Raw genomic sequence first — 22931 nt, 5'->3', positions numbered from 1 at the left:
CATAAGATACCTAGGAATAAACCTAACCAATGAGGTAAGGTATCTATACCCTAAAAACTATAGAACAGTTCTGAAAGAAATAGAGGAAGACAGAAAGACATGGAAAAATATTCCATGCTCATGGATTGGCAGAATTAATATTGTGAAAATGTCAATGTTACCCAGGGCAATTTACACATTTAATGCAATCCCTATCAAAGTACCATGGACTTTCTTCAGAGAGTTAGAACAAATTATTTTAAGATTTGTGTGGAATCAGAAAAGACCCCGAATAGCCAGGGGAATTTTAAAAAAGAAAACCACAGCTGGGGGCATCACAATGCCAGATTTCAGGTTGTACTACAAGGCTGTGGTCATCAAGACCGTGTGGTACTGGCACAAAAACAGACACATAGATCAATGGAACAGAATAGAGAACCCAGAAGTGGACCCTTAACTTTATGGTCAACTAATATTCGATAAAGGAGGAAAGACTATCCACTGGAAGAAAGACAGTCTCTTCAATAAATGGTGCTGGGAAAATTGGACATCCACATGCAGAAGAATGAAACTAGACCACTCTCTTGCACCATACACAAAGATAAACTCAAAATGGATGAAAGATCTAAATGTGAGACAAGATTCCATCAAAATCCTAGGGGACAACACAGGCAACCCCCTTTCTGAGCTTGTCCACAGCAACTTCTTGCAAGATACATCTATGACGGCAAGGGAAACAAAAGCAAAAATGAACTATTTTGACAAGATAAAAAGCTTCTGCACAGCAAAAGAAACCGTCAAAAAAACTGAAAGACAACCTACAGAATGGGAGAAGATATTTGCAAATGGCATGTCAGATAAAGGGCTAGTATCCAAGATCTATAAAGAACTTATTAAACTCAACAGCAAAGAAACAAACAATCCAATCATGAAATGGGCAAAAGATATAAAGAGAAATTTCACCAAAGAAGACATACACATGGCTAACAAGCACATAAGGAAATGCTCCACCCACTTGCCATCAGGGAAACACAAATCAAAACCACAATGAGATTATCACCTCACACCAGTAAGAATGGTGAAAATTGACAGGACAGGAAATAAATTTTGGAGAGGATGTAGAGAAAGGGGACCCCTCTTGCACTGTTGGTCAGAATGTGAACTGGTATATCCACTCTGGAAAACTGTGTGGAGATTCCTTAAAGAGTTAAAAATGGAGGTACCCTACGACACAGCAATTGCACTACTAGGAATTTACCCAAAGATAGGGATGCAGTGAAAAGCCAAAACACCTGCACCCCAATGTTTATAGCAGGAATGTCCACAATAGCCAAACTGTGGAAGGAGCCTCGGTGTCCACTGAAAGATGAATGGATAAAGAAGATGTGGTATATATATATATATATATATACCGGAATCTTAGCCATTATAAATGATGAATACCCACCATTTGCTTCAAAGTGGATAGAAGTGGAGAGTATCATGCTGAGTGAAGTAAGTCAATCAGAGAAGGACAATAATTATATGGTTTCACTCATACAGGGCATATAAAAAATAGTGGAAGGGATTATAGGGAAAAGGAGAGTAAATGAGTACTAAAAATCAGAGAGAGTGTCAAAACATGAGTCTCCTAACTCCAGGAAAAGAACAATTGGTAGTTGAAGGGGAGGTGGGGGGGATGGGGTGATTGGGTGATGGGTACTCTGGGGGGCACTTGACGGGATGAGCACTTGGTGTTATATGTTGGCAAATCGAACTCCAATAAAAATATAGAAAAAAAATTTTGAGCACCACTGCCAAGCTGAGGAATGGGTTATCTTCACCATCTTTGTCTTCCAGTTGGATGCAGAAGAATCCATGGAATACTCCTAGACAACTAGATAAGGCAGTGTGGTCCCCTATTAACAGCCTGGGGCATAAGTCTCCCCTTCCTATTCAAACCACGGGACAGGGATTTAAGACAGTAAGACCTTCTGTGGTCAGCTCCTGAGATCTAAAGTGGCCATCATAGCAGTCAGCCGTTACATCCAGTGATGTGACTCTCATTTCCACATGTTGGTATGATCCTGCAGGTGTAGACTACAGTAAGAACTTTGGATGGTTATGCTCCCGGGAAGCTTGTTATTCACTAGTTCCACAAAGTCAACAAGAACAGAACCCCTTCAAGAGCCCCACACTGGAATGAGTAACATTTGTACAATATCCTTCTTTATAGCATAATTAATAACCGCAAAAGTCAAATGGGTACTGGACTAAAGGGTAAATCAAATGAATGACAAAGTTCCTTATGGGCTGATATGGAAATACTCGACATGTTATATGAAAAAAAAAATAGGTATAGGACACCATACATCATACATCAGCAGTTTTCAAGATATGACCCAAGGACCCCTAAGGATGCCCGACATCCTTTCAGGGGGTCTGCTAGGTCCTCCCTTTCCAACTACATGTTGGAAACTACATATTTCACTACATGTTCCAACTACATATTTCCTTCTACACATCAACTAAAAACCATATCACAACAGAGTGAATGCAAAAGCAGATAGGACAAACCAGCTGTTTTGTTATACTGTACCTATACTAAAGAAAGGTTTTCAAATGTGAAAATGCTTTGCCTCACTGATTTTATTTTGGAAAATGCATTTTATAAATTATAGGCCTAAAACATCACTATATAATAGCTTTACCTTTTTAAAAATTTTTAAGTATCTTTATAATATTGGTATTGATAAATATAAGTCACATTTAAAAAACTCTTTGGAGGCCTCAAAAATTTAACAGTATGAAAGGATCCTGAATCTAAAACGTCTAAGTACCAGGGGTATATACACCACCCTTTGTGTAAAAAGGGAAGAAAAATATCTTTGTACTAGCTTATATATGCATGAAGGATCTCATGAAGAATAAACCAGTAGTGGTTAAGCAAAGAGAGGGTAGGAAACGGGCAGGTGGAAAACCCCTTACTCAAGCTCTCATTTAAAAAAAAAAATTCTGGAGCTATGAAAATGTATATAGCCTATTCAAAAAAAGTTTTAAGAGGAGATGGAGGCTGCAGGGGTCAGCCTGACAGGAGATGGGGACAAAGTCAGGCTGAAAAGGGGAAGGGGTGCAGTTTGTGTATGGAGTATCTATGTTCCTCACATCCAAAACCATCTCTGGGCAAAATTCTGAAGGATTCTTCTCTATAGAGATGAAACCAAGAGACCCAGAGCTAATGGTATGAAACTCTTCATCTTAAACTATACCATGTACCCACACATCACCATTTAATCAAAGTCTGCAATAGGTGAGGTAAACAGAAAAACTAGCCCAAAGAAAAGCGAGGTAATTCAGGATCTAAAGAAAATTTATAACAACAACAAAAACACAAAGTCATGCACCCAAAAATACTGGATAAGTTACTGAACCTACACTGCCAAGTGGATCTGACTGAGGAAAATGGTACAGTGTTCTAATAGTCATCTTAGAAGAATTATTATACATGCTAACCATATGTTCATGTAGAAATGGTACCTTTATATGCATATAGCAGAAATAAAAAGAATGTGCTTTAGTATCAGATACAAACCCATTTCATTTACTATATGTGTGCTCCTAAGAAATGTATTTAACTTCTGAGTCTATTTCATCCAACATAACCTGGATGATACCTGTCATACAGTTAATACAAGAATTTAATGAGTCACTGTTTTCTGATGTGATAACACATTCCCCAGCACTTAGGGAATTCTCAGTAAGTGCCACTCATATTCCTCATGATGCAGCAGAAATAGCTGACAGTGTGTTACTGTAAAATAATCTAAAATATATATATATATTAGTGGCTGTCAGAAGTTGGGGGTGGGAGAAATGGACAAGCTGGATTTTATTTTTTAGTTTAAATAAATTAAAAAAATAGAAGTCACCATGAAATATGCTTTAAGGTTAATCATTTAATGCATTAACATTTCACCTATAAACATACAATTTGCATATACAGGGAAAAACAGGTTCTGAGGACATAAGAGAATACCAGAGACAGGGAAGCAATCAGAAAATAGATCAATTCTAGGGGTGAAAAATGGAACTGCATTCCATGCCTGTGTCTACATAAACTTGGGAAGGAGAAAGAAAAATGAAACAGATCATAACTAATGTAGAAAATATACCTGGGCCATTTGTCTCAACCGTACAAACATCCTGGGGGTCCTGGTCTGGCCTGTTTCAGGATGATCATCTGAAACACAGCCACTGGTCTCTCCCTTCTCTTTACTAAGACTCTGAAGTGCACTCCAGGAATTAAAAGATCAGATTGGCATGTGTGCAAGGTCAGTGGCCAACTTCTTTCAGGTACATTATATAGAGGTATACATGACAGTGAAATGCCTACTCACACCTGAACAAGCTGCTTCCACCTCTTAACTTTTTTACTTAGGATTACCTAAATTGAGATCACAAAGTTAACATCTTTGGAAGCTGGACCAGGGAAATGAAGTATCTCAGCCCATCTTTATAACCACTATGCATTTCGTATCAGCATCAAGTCACTGGCAACAGTGAATTTCCAGGCTCAACTCTGTCTGCGCAGTCGGGCTGGCCAACAGGGTGCACACACAAATGCCTAAACTTCAGTTCACATCTTCCCCTTCTGTCAGTTGGGAACTCTGCTTCCTGGGCATTTCAGTGACCTAACTCAATAGTGTGTGGTTCCAGTAACTCTAAGTTCAAAATTAATACCCCAATTCAACATTAAAAACTGCTTAATATTTTGTTAGTAAAGCATACAGCTCTAGTAATGACTATAATCTGAATAAAGCCATTCTTACTATATAGGATGTAAAATCATAAAAGCAACATTTTTAACCAACAAAACTGGCGTTGTCACACATCATCTGGCAATTTTCCGCTGTATCAAATATCCAAAGAAATGACAATCAAGTGCACTTCCTTTCAGCTAGATACAGACTCTACAGTGGCCATAAGTTCACCAGAACTGTCCAGGAAACCAGGCCTGCCTGTGGTCACCATAAAGGTCATTTGTGGCAGATGCTTCCACGTGGAGATCTATTTAAATCTGCTCAGAGATGGAGTCAGTTGACCAGTAAGACACATGAGTTATGTATGTAACTGGCCACAGAAAATGAAAATAAAATTTGTGGTACTAGGAGTGTATTTTGTGGAAACGGGCCACAAGAGAGTGCGAGGACAGGCACTGTTACTGTGCTAACATTTTCTAAAGTATGCAGGACAGTAAAATGGACTAATCAGGGGCTTTATAAATTCACATAAATAACGGAAATGCAGTATTATGGGGTTTTCCAGGGCTTCAAACATTGCTGGGGCTCAAAATTAAATGTTTACACTTCTCTATGACACCTGAGTCAGGAATAAAAACAAAGCTGGTGTCCTAGTCAGGTTGAGTAATATCTTGACAACAGCAGGTCATTCATGTCCTTTGGCCTCATTTCCCATCTATAACCTGAGTCTCCCCCACAGCCATGGTCCCAAGAGCCCCAGTATGCTACCACCAGGGCTCCATGCACCTCAGTGCTTGGGGGACAGCTACAGGCCCCAATCCTGCACAATACAAGACACCTGCTCTTTAACAGCCTTCAGAAGGACAGAAAAGAGCATCCTCTACACAGTGCAATCCCTGGAAGCCTGACACAGTAACATCGTAGCTATGGCTCTCATTCCATTTTCCTCACCATTCTTTTAATAGCACTTTCTCAACAAGTAGAAAAATAAGCTATAAGTAGTCTGAGGTGGCAATAAAAATACTCAAAGCAGCCACTAAAAACATAATGTCTCTGAATAAAGTCAATCTACCTCCACATATTTGGAATTATTTTGCCTTCTTCAAATTTTAAAGGATAAAGCCCTAAAAAACTCTGAGGCTTATGTCAATTCCTAATGTGAGATATTTTCCAAGGATCAGTACCAAGAAAACAAAGACTAAAATGAAGCATTATTTTAAAGGGGAGGAGGAGGGAGGGCTGCCCCTCCCCCATCATCCTGAGCAGTCACTGGCCCTATAGATGGTGGGAATATCAACCCCACTGCCTCAGGGAAATTCCTGAGAGCTTAACAGCCCACGATTCCTGAAGTTACTTGCACCCAGTTTTGATCTAAGGCTTGTAAATTTGATGTTTAACAGAAACTGCAACTGCATCAACTCCTTTCCACAACACTCACTCATACATCACCATACTATTAACACAACAGTAAAGTACTTGTCCCTTAAGCACTAATACCTAACTCTGAAAAGAAAATGCCTTTCAAAACAGGTGTGTTCAAAATAAGATCTTCCAGGGAGTTCTACAAAGAAACTCCTGGAATGAACCAGTGCTCCAAAAAGTTCATGTTTTAGCTAAGCAGAAGTCAGAAGTCTTCTCTACAGTAAGTGTATGGATTAAACTATGATGTCACCACTTTCAAAAGAACTATTCAAACTATTATTAAAAACATTTATCACCAACAGAAACACCCTGCAAATTATAGTATTGCACACAGGGCATCAGAAGCTATGCAAATCCAGATATGAAGGACTTTAGAAGACCCAGAACAGAGACCCTAAGGCCATGCCCGTGGCTGCTCCAGCCAGCATGCCCAGAGCCAGATCACTGTCATTGTCTCGATACCGCTCTTGAATGATGACTTGGTTGGCAGGCTGTTGTCCATAAAGTCCTAAAAAAAAGTAAAAAGCAGAACCTGTGAGAAGCAATTTGTGAAGTCCAACATTCCCTCAGAAAGACAGCATATCCTGAAAATGGTAGAGGCCACATCTCCCTGCATCTGTGTCCCTCCTCTCAGTGCCGTCTTCCTCTGGAGAGGTGTGGGGTGGCTGAGTGGGTGCTCCTCAGCTCTCCTCCACCAAAGGCTAAGGTAATGGTCTCTAAGACTGCACTAAGAGGAAATCAAGGTGCTCAACTTTCCAAAGTCCAAAGCCCCAACCACTGCAAACAGCAGGATCCTAATGAAGCTGTAAGCTTCAGTGTCTGCCTTTCACATTACACTCCCGAGGATGACAGGTAGATGGGGGACAGCGTGGGAGATACACAAAGCTGCAACAAGGCAAGAGCCAAGAATCTGCACCTAAAGGTAAATATGTAAAACCCATTTAAAAGCTAATTAGTCTCGTGATATTCATGCAAACCATTTTTAAATTATACCTTAAATCTGCTAATATAACTTGCTTTTAATTTTTAATCATGTCTTTATGGGGGAAAATACTTATATTAGCGGAAAAACTTCTAAAAAGCAAACTAAACAAGTTTAATATTAATTTGCATGATTAAAGTTTACAACTGGAATGTATCATTTGTTCTATACTTCACAGCTATGTTGTCTAATAGCTAATCAGCTTTAAAATTACTCGAATATAAACAGCGTTAACTTTCCTTCCTGACCCACTATTCACTTAAGAATTCAACCCTAGGGGAGGGATCTAGAAACTAATCCAATAGTAATGTATTCATGCAGATAAAAACCAACAGCAAAATAAAGGCTAACATTTAGAAGTGTTTATCACTCTAAGCATTTAGAGTACTACAAGCATTTACGTGTACTGACACTTAATCCTCACAACCTTGTAAAAGGAGTTTACTATTATCCTCATTTTACCAATGGGGAAAAGTGAGGCACACAGGGGGTTAAGTGCAGTTAAGACATGAAAACCCAGGCACTAGGGCTACAGTTGTAAGCTCAGGACCACTAATGCCTCAAATATAATGGAGGGGGAGAAGAGAGGAGAAAACCCTAAAGCTATATAGTAGAATGAGACCATTACAAACCTATGGGCTGATCAAGTACAGGTAACAGCACTGGAAACCAACAATCTTTTATGCAATGTTTAAATCTCAAAGTTAGGAAACTGTAAAAACTTACTTTCACAGCCTTAAAATTTTAAAGTTTTCAGTTAGGCAACTGTAACTATGAAATATAGGACAGTAAAAAATTGTAGGCTGATTTAATTAAAAAGATCCCTTGGACAATCTAAATCTGCATTTCCCACAGAAGGTCACACCAAGGGACTCCCATACCACATGACCAGGAGAGCCTTCTCCTGCAGCTCCTGCTTACCTCTGCTCCTACCAAGGAGTGAAGTCCTTACCCAAGTCAGCTGGAAACATTTCCAAGTTGTGCTTATTATAATTACCTAATTTAACTGAGTTTTCCATAAATGGCCAAAATGTGAATGTGAAACAGGCAGATATTGTTTCCCCAGGATTACTAAATCAGATACTTTAGGGAAAACTAAAGGCAGATAACATTTACAAATTACTATCAAAGCAAGGAACTGAGTAAATTATAGAAGAATCAGAAAATATGGACTTGTCATTTGTACTTGCCAAGGGAAAACTGCAGTGCAATAATGTCATCAGTACAATCTCTGTAAGACAGAAAACTCCAACCACAGAAGCCAACTTGAAGACCTAGAGCCCACATCAAAAGACAGCTGAACAACCATCCACTAATGTGGGTAAATTAAAACAGAACACTTACAGTGTGTACACAGCACCCTTTGTACTTTTTACATTGGCTGACTGACCACTGGCTCCAATCATATTACAGAGAAGGGCTTGGGGGTGTCTGGCTGGCTCAGACAGTAGAGAATGCAACTCTTGGTCTCGGGGCCCTATGTTTGAGTCCCACGTTGGGTGTGGAAATTAAAGTAAAATTTTTAAAGAGAGAGAGAGAGAGCACCTTTAACCTGCTCTATGCATGGACAAAAGGACAAAAGGCAACAGTATGTCATGAAGTTGGCAAAGCACTGGAGCATCCAGAAATGCTGAGAAGCTCCTGTCTGGTTATCAGCACAATGCTACTATGGGATGACCACAAACCAACTCGGCTCCTCTATAGCAAGTATACTTACTAGTTGGTCACAATGCTAATGTTGAATGCCCACCTACTTGACTCTGCCCTTTACAGCAAATATATTGAGGGTGTACATGAGAGTGCTTTTTGTATAAGACAAGTCAATGATAAAGACAGAATCTGATTTACAGAAATTCCCTTTATAAGCACTTGCACAAAACTTCTGCTCTTTCAAACAGTAAGAAACAGCTGAGATTATGCCAGTCTGGGAGCTGAATTAAGAGGCTGGCTCTCATGGCTTGGTCAGGCTAGGGCTTAAAAACCCATCACCAACTCCAAGATAAATGGGCAAAGAAATCAAATTTATAAATAATTATACCATGTTTATTTTCACCAGTCATCGCAGAAAAGTTAATTAAAACCACTTGACAGGATGCCTGGGTGACTCAGTGGTTGAGCGTCTGCCTTTGGCTCAGGGCATAATCCCAGGATCCAGGATCAGGTCCCACATCAGACTCCTTGGGAGGAGCCTGCTTCCCCCCTCTGCCTGTGTCTCTGCCTCTCTCTCTTTCTCTCTCTGTCTCTCATGAATAAATAAAATTAAAAAAAAAAAAAACACACTTGACAATCTGTTTAGACCTAACAAAGCTATCAAAACTTTTAGAGCTAACAACAATAAGCTATCTTTCAGGACGACTGAGAAACCAGTGTTTCATGAACTCCAAGTGGCGTCAGAAACTGGCACACTGTTCTGAGAATCAATTGGGTAAATGGTATCAAGATTTATTGTCAGGACAACTGGGTGGCTCAGTGGTTGAGCATCTGCCTTTGGCTCAGGGAGTGATTCCGGGATCCTGGGATTAAGTCCTGCAACAGGCTCCCCTCAGGGAGCCTGCTTCTCCCTCTGCCTATATCTCTTCCACTCTCTCTGTGTCTCTCATGAATAAATGAAATCTTAAAAAAAAAGAAAAAAGATTTATTGTCATACTGTCAGATAAAATGTTATAAAGTCCAGATTTCCCTCAAAACAATCCAGAGAGGGCAGCCCAGGTGGCTCAGCAGTTTAGTGCCTACCTTCAGCCCAGGGTATGATCCTGGAGACCCGGGATCAAATCCCATGTCAAGCTCCTTGCATGGAGCCTGCTTCTCCCTCTGCCTGTGTCTCTGCCTCTCTCTCTCTCCGCTCTGTGTTTCTCATGAATAAATAAAATAAAATCTTAAAAAAAAAAAAAAAAAAAAAAAAACAATCCAGAGAAGAGAAAAAGAGATAGAAGTGAAATAAAATTAGGCATGATGTGGTAGCTGAAGCTGATAATGGACAAATGACAGTTCATGACACTACTGTCATGTCTACTTTCACATGTTTGAGAACTTTTATACATTTCAATGTATCAAAAGAAGTATAAGTGTCTATGCTCTTTGACATATTAATATGCACAAATAAAAAATGTATCCTAAGATTTAACAGGAATAAAAAAGAAAATCAGAGATGTTTAAAGCAGTACCTATAATTGCAAACAAGAAAAAAGGAAGTAAACAGCGAATATGACAAAATATATACAATTTTAAAATGAGAAAAGAAATGCAAAAATACAAAATTGCAAAGATGAAAAATTTATTTTAATCTTTTTTTTTAATTTATTTATTTATGATAGTCACAGAGAGAGAGAGAGGCAGAGACACAGGCAGAGGGAGAAGCAGGCTCCATGCACCGGGAGCCCGACATGGGATTTGATCCCGGGTCTCCAGGATCGCGCCCTGGGCCAAAGGCAGGCGCCAAACCGCTGTGCCACCCAGGGATCCCTGAAAAATTTATTTTATATGAGGAAGGTAATTCACACCTTGTGCTAAGATCACAGGACTAACAAATACTTTGTTAAATAGTTGTGCTAAGATCACAGGACTAACAAATACTTCATTTTCTAGCATCATCATTTATTGGTTTTCAACTTGACATGAAAAAAAGTCAAGCAAGCAGAATCTCTCATAGTCCGTGCTAGTTGAGTGAACTGACTAAGTTCACTTAGTTCTGCTAAGATCACAGGACTAACAAATACTTCATTTTCTAGCATCATCATTTATTGGTTTTCAACTTGACATGAAAAAAAGTCAAGCAAGCAGAATCTCTCATAGTCCGTGCTAGTTGAGTGAACTGCATCAGACTGCAGGAACAGATGAGCGGAGAAACCCTCATGCGCTAAAAGTATGAGAAACCAAAGTAACCACCAATAATTAGAAGGACAAAGACACTTTGACTCGGGAGCCAGTGATCTCTGGCATTAGCATCAGTGCCCACTTAACCTTTCTGGTAACAGATTCTCCTTCCACTCCTTCCACTGCACTACATTTGCTCACAAACCCCTCAGATTTCCTATCTCTGTTGTTCTTGTTCTAGGCTATTCGCCAGCTCATTCTCTTATATGTGGATCTGACATGCCATGTCCACTGCAACTTGCTCCTGCCTGACTTCCTATGCTCTCCAGGCATCTGGGTGTGACCTTGATCTTCAGTACATCAGTCACATGGCTCTCAGCCCCCTCACCCTGACTGCAGGCTCTAGCCTCATAGCCAGCATTCTCTTACACCTCCCAGTGCCAAAAGTGCACCCAGGACTTGAGCTATCCTACCTACACAAGCCAGTTACTCACATCTATAATCTTTCTCAGGAAAGGTGAACAATGAAAGAAGTGCATCAAAAGCCCAGAATAAATACAAGTACCTTCCAAGTCTTTACTTCACCTGCAAAAGGGAGTATCACCTGAGTAGTGATAATTTTTGAAGGATGTTACCGGAAGAGAAAAACAGGAGACGGAGACTGTTACCCTTAAAACTGGCCTCTTAGTTTGGTTGCTTCTTAATATAAGTGAATACCAGTAAATACAAATCCTCTCCTCGGGAACAAATCTAAATACAATAGTGAAGTTTTGAAAAGCCTACTCTAACTTTCTAAGGGAGTGTAAAAATACATGGGTTTTTTTTTGTTTTTTTTTAAAAAAACATAGTACCAGAATGATTTGTGCTCTATAGTCAGAAACATAGCTCATTTATCCTTAAACTGAGAAATACATATCCTTCGGGACTCCTTGATCTACCCACTAAACGAAGAGAACTGAGGAATGGAAGGTGGGCATGAGTTACCTGCATATGGATACTGGTAGGGTACAGCATAAGCCTGCCCGTTTGCAGCATAGACAACTTGAGTTCCTGGTGGGTACGCACCACTGTATGGACCACAGCCATATGTCTGAAAAGAAATAGGCCCATCAGAAATAAAATTTTGAAATTCAGCATCAATTTGTAATAAAAATTCTCAACAAAGTGGGTGGGGAGGGAATGTACCTCAACATAATAAAGGCCATAGATGACAAGCCCACAGCTGACATCATATTCAGCAGTGAAAAGTTAAAAGCTTTCCTCTGAGATCAGGAAAAAGAGATGCCCACTCTTACCATTTTTATTCAACATCATAAAGTCCTGGCCAGAGCAATCAGGCAAGAAAAAGAAATGAAAGGCAAATAAATTGAGAAGGAAGTAAATTGTCACTATTTGCAGATGAAAGAAAACTGAGAAACTACAAAAAAAAAATAATAAACTAAAAAAAGGAATTCAGTACAGTTACAGGATACAAAATCAATATATATGAATCTATTGTTTCTTTTCTATCAGAATGACAAATTAAGAAACTCCATTTATGATTAATCAAAAACAACAACAAAACCCTAGAAATAAATTTAACCAAAGAAGTGAAAGACCTGTACCCTGAAAGCCACAAGACACTGAAGGAAAAAAAAAAAAAACCTGAAGGAAACACAAATAAATGAAAAAGCATTCTGTGCCCATGGATTATAAGAGTAGTTAAAAGGTCAAAACTATCCAAGGCAATCTATAGGTTCAATGGAATCACTATCAGAATTCCAATGGCATTTTTCCCCAGAAACAGAACAGTTATACAATTTTTATGGAACCACAAAAGATCCCAATTGCCAAAGCAAACCCCAAAAGACAAAGCAATCTTAAGGAAAAAAGCAACAAAGCAGGAAGCATCCACTCCCAAATTTCAAATTATACGACAAAGCCACAGTAATAACTGTATGATATTGATATAAATACAAACACACAGATCAATGGGACAAAATAGAGAGCCCAGAAATAAACCCACACACATATGGCCAATTAATCTATGATAAAGGAGCCAAGAATACACTATGGGGAAAGGACAGTCTCTCCAATGTTGTTTGAAAAACTGGACAGCCACATGTATAGAATAAAACTGAGCCATCATCTTACATCATATACAAAAATCAACTCAAAATGGATTAAAGGTTTGAACATAAGACTTGAAAGCAAAAAACTGTAATAGAAAACATAGGCAATAAGCCACCTGCCATATAAGTCTTGGCAATATTTTGATTTGATTTGACAACAAAACAAAAATAAACAATTGGGATTGCATCAAACTAAAAATCTTCTGGGAGTGCCTGGGTGGCCCAGTCAGTTAAATGGCCAACTCTTTTTTTTTTATATAATAAATTTACTTTTATTGGTGTTCAATTTGCCAACTTACAGAATAACACCCAGTGCTCATCCCATCAAGTGCCCCCCTCAGTGCCCATCACCCATTTACCCCCCACCCCCCGCCCCCTCCCCTCCCACCACCCCTAGTTCATTTCCCAGAGTTACGAGTCTTTATGTTCTGTCCTCCTTTCTGATATTTCCCACACATTTCTTCTCCCTTCCCTTATATTCCCTTTCACTATTATTTATATTCCCCAAATGAATGAGAACATGTAATGTTTGTCCTTCTCCAATTGACTTACTTCACTCAGCATAATACCCTCCAGTTCCATCCACGTTGAAGCAAATGGTGGGTATTTGTCATTTCTAATGGCTAATATTCCATTGTATACATAAACCACATCTTCTTTATCCATTCATCTTTTGATGGACACGGAGGCTCCTTCCAGAGTTTGGCTATTGTGGCTATTGCTGCTAGAAACATTGGGGTGCAGGTGTCCCGGCGTTTCATTGCATCTGTATCTTTGGGGTAAATACCCAACAGTGCAATTGCTGGGTCATAGGGCAGGTCTATTTTTAGCTCTTTGAGGAACCTCCACACAGTTTTCCAGAGTAGCTGCACCAGTTCACATTCCCACCAACAGTGTAAGAGGGTTCCCTTTTCTCCGCATCTTCTCCAATATTTGTGGTTTCCTGCCTTGTTAATTTTCCCCATTCTCACTGGTGTGAGGTGGTATCTCATTGTGGTTTTGATTTGTATTTCCCTGATGGCAAGTGATGCAGAGCATTTTCTCATGTGCATGTTGGCCATGTCTATGTCTTCCTCTGTGAGATTTCTGTTCATGTCTTTTGTAAATGGCCAACTCTTGATCTTGGCTCAGGTCATGAGATCAAGCCCCGCATCAGGCTTAGCACAGGGCACGGAGCCTTCTTAAGATTCTCTCTCCCTCTGCTCCTCCTCCTCCTAATTACTTAATAATAAAAAAATAAAAATTTTCTGCACAGCAAAGGAAACAGTCAATGAAATGAAAAGGCAACCTACTTAGGGGTGCCTGGGTGGCTCAGAGGTTAAGCATCTGCCTTTCGCTCAGGGCATGATCCTGAAGTTCCAGGATGAGTCCCACATCGGGCTCCCTGCCTGGAGCCTGCTTCTCCCTCTGCCTATGTCTCTGCCTCTCTCTGTGTGCCTCTCATGAATAAATAAATAAATAAATAAAATCTTAAAAAAAAAAAAAGGCAACCTATTAAATGGGAGAAAATATTTGCAAATCATTTATCTGATAAGGGATTAATATCCAAAACATATAAAAGAAAGTCATACAACTCATTAATAACAACAACAAAACTAAAATGGTCAGAGAATCTGAATAGACATTTTTCCACAGACAGCCAACAAATATAAGAATGTTTAACATCACTTATCATCAGAGAAATGAAAATCAAAAACACAATGAGAAATCACCTCATACTTGTTAGAATGGCTACTATCAAAAAACATAAACAAAAAACAAGTAACAAGTGGCAGTGAGAATGTGGAAAAATGGAAACTCTGTGCACTGTTGGCAGGAACATAAATTAGCGTAGCCACTATGGCAAATAGCATGGAGGTTCCTCAAATAATTAAAAACAGAACTACCATAAGATGCAACAATTCTACTTCTGGGTATAAAAATGGATAAAAATGAAAACATGACTCAAAAAGATATATAGTCATACCTTGTTTTATTGTGCCTTGCTTTACTACACTTTGTAGATGCTATAATTTTACACGTTGGAGGTTTGTGGCGACCCTGCATCAAGCAAGTGTACTGGCACCATTTTTCCAACAGCATTTGCTCATTTCATGTCTGTGTGTCAGATTTTGCAAATTCTCACAATATTTCAAACTTTTTAATTGTTATATTTGTTACACCAATCTGATCAGAGGTCTTTGTTTTGGTGTGCCACAAACCATGCACATAAAATGGGCAAACTTAATTGATAAATCTTGTGTGTTCTCACTGCTCCACTAACCACTAGTTCCTGCCTCTCCCCATTCAGGCCTTCCTATTTCCAAGACCTAACAATTCTGAAATGAGGCCAATTAATAACCCTGGGATGGTATTTAAGTGTTCAAGTGAAAGGAAGAGTCGCCTGTCTCTCACTTTAAATCAGAACCTAGGTATGATTAAACTTAGTGAGGAAGGCATATGGAAAGCCAAGACAGGCCAAAAGCTGGGCCTCCTTCACCAAGCAATTAGCCAAATTGCAAATGCAGGGGAAAAGTTCTTGAAGGAAATTAAAAGTGCTACTTGGGGGAGTGCCTGGGTAGCTCTGCTGGTTAGGCATCCAACTCTTCATCTTGGCTCAGGTCATCATCTCAGGGTCCTGAGATGGAGCTCTGCATCGGGCTGCATGCTCAATGCAGTCTGCTTGAGATTCTCTCTTTCTGTCCTTCCCCCTACTCATCTTCTTTCTCTCTCTGAAATAAATAATAAAATCTTTAAAAGTGCCACTCCAGTGAACATACAAATGGTAAGAAAATGAAACAGCCATATAGTTAATATGGAGAAAGTTTGAGTAGTCTGAATAGAAAATCAAACCAGTCCAACATTTCCTTAAGCCAAAGTCTAATCCCTAGCAAAGCTCTGACTCACTTCAATTCTGTGAAGGCTGAGGGAGGCGAGGAAGCCAGCCTAGCAGCAGAACCCCCTTCAGTAATTTTTAGCAGTTCCAGGAAGAAGAATATGAAGCACTAGGAAAGTTGCTGGGTAGGAAGACCCTGAGGTCTAAGAACTCAGCAGGTGACTGGGCAATCTTCCAGTAACAGACATCTATGAATGGGCATTGCCAGAAATGGGCAGTGGACCCAACTTTCACTGACCAAGTGAATGACTACTATATTCTGGGAAATCTGGAGACAAAAGGCCCAGCCTTCTTTATAAACTTGCAGGTGGGGGGAAGGGGAGGACAGACACGCGTACAGACAATTACAATTCCGGTTGTCATGTGACAAGTACTATATGACATAGGGAAGAATAGGTTGCTGCTGTCAGACAGATACCTACATGGTTTAAACCTGTTGTCTTATAAAAGCAGAGCACAGGAGTTAAGCTTCTGGAAGATGGCAAAAATGTAGATGTTCCCTATTCTTCCTGCTAAGTATAACTAACAATCCTGAACATAATATATAAAAGAAACATAAGGAGACTCTGAAAGGGACCTCAGGACCCTAAGAAGGACAGATGGTGAGCTCTCTGGGTTTCCTTTTTGGCTCCTACATCCTAGACTAGCTAAAGGAGAAGAGAGGAACCACTAAGTACAGACAAAAAGGCCTCAATAAAAGCCTGCTATCTACCCAAAATCCTTGGGAGGAAAGGTGCCATCTGGCAAGAGAGACCATTTTTAGGCAGTAACTGCTCTACTCCCATCCAGTACTACAGAAATAACTGTGGCCCCACCCCAACTTCCACCAGCAATACCAAGTACAGAAAGTAAACCTCCATTCTCTATACTTGGCTGCAATAAGGCAACCCCTGCCCCTGTTCCAAAGTAATATCAGAGAAGGTCAAGTAAGGAGCTGAGAATATCATCCCCACCGGATGTAAACAACACACACACCTCTAGTCTCATGCCATGGTGTTAGTGGAGAACATGTAAGGAGCCAGAACTCCCACCTTTTTCTGGCACAAACAATGCCCCTCCAGACTTGTGGGATACAATCAGCAGAGACCTAGTGGCAAACAAGTGCTCATCAGTAACCACAATATTAGTGGAGGCTAGTGGGGAGCAGTAAAGAGGACTCCTCCAATTCCCATACAGGCTGATATCAGCAGAGACCTGGAGGAGGGCCTAAATTCCCAACCCTCCTGACAAGAAGGTGACAAGAAACCCACCCCCTGGGAGTTTGGCTTAGTGGAGAACCTACACTTCCATCCCTACATGGCAGCAACACAGTAACTGTCTCTTCACCCATAACAGCATTGGGAGGAAGTGCACTGAAATACAAGATTTAAGTTAAGATTCAGTCTTATGATACTGAAAATGTCCAAGTTTTGATCAAGAATCATTCATCATATCAAGAATCAGGAAGATTTCAAAATGAATAAAACAAAAGAGATCAATATGACAAAGATGTTGGAATCATCTAGAAAGGTTCTTAAAGCAGCTATCATAAAAATATTTCAAGAAGCAATTATGAACATGTCTGAAATACATTTTAAAAAGTCTCCACGAAAACAGAAAATCTCAGGAAAAACTATGTAAAGATACATACACATATTTATATATTTTCAAAATATAAAAAATGAAACTTTTAGAAAAAAAATCTATAAAAAAATACAGTGAATGAGCTTAATAACAGAAATGACAGAGAAAAAGAATTAGTAAACATGAGTATAAATTGGTGAAAATAGATCAATAAAAAAAAATTAACAGAATCTGAGATATCTAACACCCATGTCATTATGTTCAAAAGAGAAAAGGGGTAGGACTGAAAAAACATTCCAGAAATAATGGCCTAAATTTTCCCAAATTTAGGGGAAAAAAATCTACATATTCAAGAAACTGAATACCAAACAAGATAAGCCCCTGCAAAATCCATACCAAAACACATTATAGTCAAATTCTCAAAACTAAGGACAAAGAAAGTAGCCAGAAACAATGCACTACCTACATGGGGGAAAAATTTTAATGATAGGAGATTTGTCCTCAGAAACTATGAAGGCCAAAGGAAATAGCACACACTTGCCAAATGTCCAAAGAAATGTCAGACTTCTATACTAGTGAAAATATCCCTCAGAAATAGAGAAGAAATCAAGACATTCTTGGGTAAAGGAAAACAGAATTTGCTACCAGCTGATCCTAAGAGAATGGCAAAAGGAAGTTCACCAAGCAAAAAGTAAACAATTGAAAAAAGGAATCTTGAAACATCAGGAGGTAAGAAAATATGGTCAGAGCAGAAATGCACGTAAATATAATAAACTTTTCTTCACAGCTTGACTTTTCTAACAAGTCTGACAGCTGAAACAAAATCTCTAATATCATCTAATGTGGTTCTCGTATATAAAAGAAATGTAAACACCTGATTTTGAAAAATACATATATATGAATGACATAATAACTAGAGCAACCACTAAAAAGGCAATAGAAAGAGATACACTCAAGAAACATTACAGATAAATTAAAATTCAATTTTTGGGGCAGCTGAGTGATTCAGTTAGTTAAATAAGCATCCAACTCTTTTTTTTTAATAATAAATTTATTTTTTATTGGTGTTCAATTTGCCAACATACAGAATAACACCCAGTGCTCATCCCGTCAAGTGCCCCCTCTTTGTTTGGGCTCAGGCCATGAGCTCAGGGCTGTGAGATAAAGCCCACGTCAGCTCTGTCAGCTTTGGATTCTTTCTCTCACTCTGCCCCTCCTCCCGCTCTCTTTCTCCCCACCCTAAAATAAATAAATCTTTTTAAAATATGCAATTTTAAAACATGTTCAAATAACTCACAAAAAGCGTAAGAGAACATAGAGAAATTTTAAAAAGAGAACCAAAGGAAAACAAAAAACAAGTGGCATACTTAAACCTAACATATCAAAAATTACATTAAATGTAAATCGCCTTAACATATCAATTACAAGATAATTTGTCATAAATACAAGGAGAGATGACCCAATTACATACTGCCTATGAGAAACTCACTTCAAATGTAATGATATATGTAGCTTGAAAGAAAAAAGATGGGAAGAGATAGCATGCAAACAATAAAAAGTACGCAGAAGTGGCTATATCAATATCAGAGCAGGCATCAGACAAAAGAAACAGAAAGGGTCATTACATTATAATACAGTTAATCCACCAAGAAAATATAAGTGCCTCTTGACCAAACAACAGAGTTGCACATGTAAATCAGACAACTTATATGCTAAGGACCAATTCCACAAAAAGTACAAATTACTACAACCCACTCAATATGAAACAGAGGATGAACAGTCCTATAATTATTAAGAAAATAGAATTTGTAATTAAAAATACCCCCCAAAAAAATCTTCAGGCCCAGACTATCTCACTGGAGATTTCTGCCAAACATTTAAATAAGAAACACCAACTCTATATAATCTCTCTAAGAAATAGAAGAGCAGGGAACACTTCTCAAAACTCATTCTATAAATCCAGTATTACCTGATACCAAAATAAGAGTACAAAAAAACCCCACTACAGATCAATATCCTTCATGAATATAAATGCAAACATTTTTAACAATATTAGCAAAGACAGAATTCAGCAAGAAATGAAAAGAATTATACACCCAACTAAGTGAGGTTTATTCCAGGGATGCAAGGCTGGTTCAGTATTTGAAAATCAATGATCATATTAGCAGGTTAAAAAAAAAAATCACATGGCCATATGAAATTATGTAGAAAAAGTATTTGACAAAATTCAACACCTATTCATGATTAAAAAACAACAAAACAAAACAAGAAAACAACCCTCTCAGAAAACTAGGAAAGAAGGGAACTTCCTCAACTTACTTAGAAATTCCAACCAGGGCAAGGAAATAGAAGGCACACAGATTGGAAAGGAAGAAGTAAAACTCTATTTGTAGATGACATGGTTGTCTATGTAGCATATCCCAAAGAAGTACAAAAGAATACTCCTAGAACCAGTAAGTGAGCTTAGTAAGTTCACAAGCTATAAGATCAACAAACAAAAATCAAAAACCTTGGGGAAATTGAAATTTAAAATAAAATATCATAGACAAGATTAAAAAAAAAAGAAATACTAAAGTATAAATCTAACAAAACGTACAAGATTTTTATATTGAAACTACAAAATGGTGAAAAAAAAAATCAAAGAGCATCTAAAAGTCCATTCATTGACTGGAAAACTCAACATAATAAAGATGTCAATTCTCCCCCCAAAAACCTGATACTTAGGTTTATTTTTTTTTTATTTTTTTTAAAAGATTTTATTTATTTATTCGTGAGAGACACAGAAAGAACAAGAGGCAGAGACACAGGCAGAGGGACAAGCAGGCTCCATGCAGGGAGCCCAACGCAGGACTCGATCCCAGGACCCCAGAATCACGCCTTGGGCCTAAGGCAGGCACCAAACCACTAGGCCAGGCAGGGATCCCCTGATACATAGGTTTAAAACAATTTCTATCAAAATCTATCAAGAAGATTTTATTGTAGATTTAGACTTTCATATGGAAAGGAAATGGAACCAGTATAGTTAAGGGAATTCTGAGAAGGAAGAATAAAGTAGGATATCAGTCTACCCAATCTCAACACTTTTTATACAGCTATAGTAATCAAGTCTGTGTGGTGTCAGAGGAAGAAAAACACACAGATCAATAGAACTGAACAGAGACCCCAGAAATGGACACACACAAATACAGCCAACTGATTTGTGACAGAAATGCAAAAGCAATTCCAAAAAGAACTAAAAGTCTTTCTAACAAATTGTAGTGGAACAATTAGACATCTATACTCCAAAAAAAAAAAAAAGAAGACTTTTAACTCTAACACATTACAAAAAAAATTAACTCACAATGGAAAACACTTAAATGAAAAAAAAAGAAAACACTTAAATGTAAGTCCTGAGACTATAAAACTTTCAAAAAATAACATAGGAGAAAACCTTAGGAAACCTGGTCTGGGTTAAGTGTGAAACGTGACAACAAAAGCACAAACCATAAAAAGTGATAAACTGGACTGCATGAAAATTAAAATTCTGTGAAAGGCATTATTAAGAGAATAAAAACACATGCTACAGAACACATATCTGACAGAGGGCTGCTATCTCAAACATATATAAGAATTCCAAAAGTCAACGTTAAAAAAAATAATAATTAGAAAACAAGCAAAAAACCTGAGGTGACATTTTACTGAACAGGATATATGATCGCAAGTAATAAAAAATGGCAACATCACTAGCTATTAGGGAAACGCAAATTAAGATCTGAATGTGTGGAACACCTGGCTGGCTCCATGGTTGAGTGTCTGCCTTTGGCTCAGGGCATGATCCCAGGGTCCCAGGATTGAGTCCCGTGTCAGGCTCCTTACATGGAGCCTGCTTCTCCTCCCTCTGCCCATGTCTCTGCCTCTCTCTCTTTCTCTCTGTGTCTCTCATGAATGAATAAATAAAATCTTTAAAAACAAAACAAAAAAAAAGATCAGAATGTGTAAGATCACTACAGGTGTTAAGACTTAAACACCTGTTAGAACAGCTAAAATAAAACAAACAGTGATACCACTTAATGCTGGGGAGGATGCAGAGAAACTAGAATACTCATAAGTGAAATGGTAAAGTCATTCTGGAAAGCAGTTTGTTAGCTTTTTAAAAAACTAACCACGTACTTACCATACCATCCAGCAATTCCATTTGGAGGCATTTTTTCCAGAGAAATCAACTTTATGTTTGTACAAAAACCTGTACATGATGAGTGTTCACAGTAGGTTTATTGGTAATAGCCAGAACTCTGTGACAAGTCCAACAGGTAAATATGCCCCCTCAATACTTAATGGGGTACACATGCAACAATCTGGATGGGTCTTAAGGGCACTGTGCTAAGTGGAAAATACTAAACTCAAAAAAAACTCATGTGATCACGTGCTGTATGACTCCATTTATGTAACACTGTGGAAATGACAAAATCATATAGACAGAGAACAAACCACAGAGTTAGGAAAGGGAAGGAGGTAGGACTATGTAAGGGTGTAGAAGGGAGATTTTGTGAAGTTTTAGATCTTGACCGAGGAGAGGAGCTGGTTACACAAATCTATACATATGATAAAGTGACACAAAACCAGACATAAATATTGTGCCCATTTCACATTCCTGGTTTTCATTTTATCTAACAAGTAACAACTGGGGAGCTGGGTGAAGAGTACATAGGATCTCTACATATTATTTTTGCAACTTCCTGTAAATCTATAATTATTTCAAAATTAAAAGTTAAAAAAACAAAACAGAAGTACCTTCCACAACAGACTTCTATATGTAGGACTAAGCATTTGGCAATTCTAACTAGGAGATACCCCCAAAGTATTTGGTATGTGATTTTTTAAGGTTTTGGGTTTGTTTTCTTTTTCAAAATTAAAGCAGTTTTTCAGATTATAAAGAGAATTCCAGTAAATCATTAAGTATAAACCATAAATCATCAATACCATATTATGAAAGCAACTACCATTAACATGAATCATTTTTAGATCTTTTAAAAATGTAAACATGAAGATTATAAATTTTATGAAAGAAAATAATCTCTTACTGGCTCAAGGAGTTCTTAAAAAATTTATTTCTTAAAATAAAAGGATAGTGGCACAGAGACCCCAACTTCCCTTCATTTGGATTCCAAAATGCCAAGATTCGCTCCCTACCTCAGGGGTTGGTGTGGCATAGGCTGTGTAAGGAGGTGGGGAAGAAGCCACAGTTGTTTCATCATACAGGACTTCTGAGCCAACATAAGCCTATGAGAAGAGACAAAGAATGAAAGAGGTTGTCACAAAGCAACCATAAGTTCTTAGGATTCTATGCATATATATTTTATTTAGCAAATTCTTAAAAATTAGAACAGCAAATACAACAGCTCTGTGAGAAGCAGTGAACAGAAGTATCTCCCCACCATTCCCTTTCAACCCTGAACTCTAGTAACCTT

The 22931-nt window shown here is 38.4% G+C and overlaps 1 protein-coding gene across 5 annotated transcripts in view; it reads right to left on the bottom strand.

Annotated features, from left to right (window-relative positions):
* Nucleotides 1-3894: 3894 nt before the first annotated feature.
* The window catches only part of PLEKHB2 (pleckstrin homology domain containing B2), a 50040-nt gene continuing 31003 nt past the window's right edge, over nt 3895-22931 (bottom strand). For 3 of the 5 annotated variants that reach the window (XM_049097093.1, XM_049097094.1, XM_049097095.1), the window contains 3 exons: nt 22654-22743; nt 11920-12025; nt 9052-9997 (listed from right to left, as the gene is read on the bottom strand). In XM_049097093.1, coding sequence (XP_048953050.1) covers nt 9858-9997; nt 11920-12025; nt 22654-22743 — 336 coding nt within the window. In that variant the 3' untranslated portion in view covers nt 9052-9857. Of the gene's footprint in view, nt 6649-9051; nt 9998-11919; nt 12026-22653; nt 22744-22931 lie in introns of those variants that run through there. The other 2 variants (XM_025435945.3, XM_025435946.3) reach the window with 1 other exon arrangement.

Source organism: Canis lupus, chromosome 19 (genome assembly GCF_003254725.2).
Source record: "Canis lupus dingo isolate Sandy chromosome 19, ASM325472v2, whole genome shotgun sequence".
Taxonomy (NCBI): Eukaryota; Metazoa; Chordata; class Mammalia; order Carnivora; family Canidae; genus Canis; species Canis lupus.
This window is presented reverse-complemented; position numbering and strand designations above follow the sequence as displayed.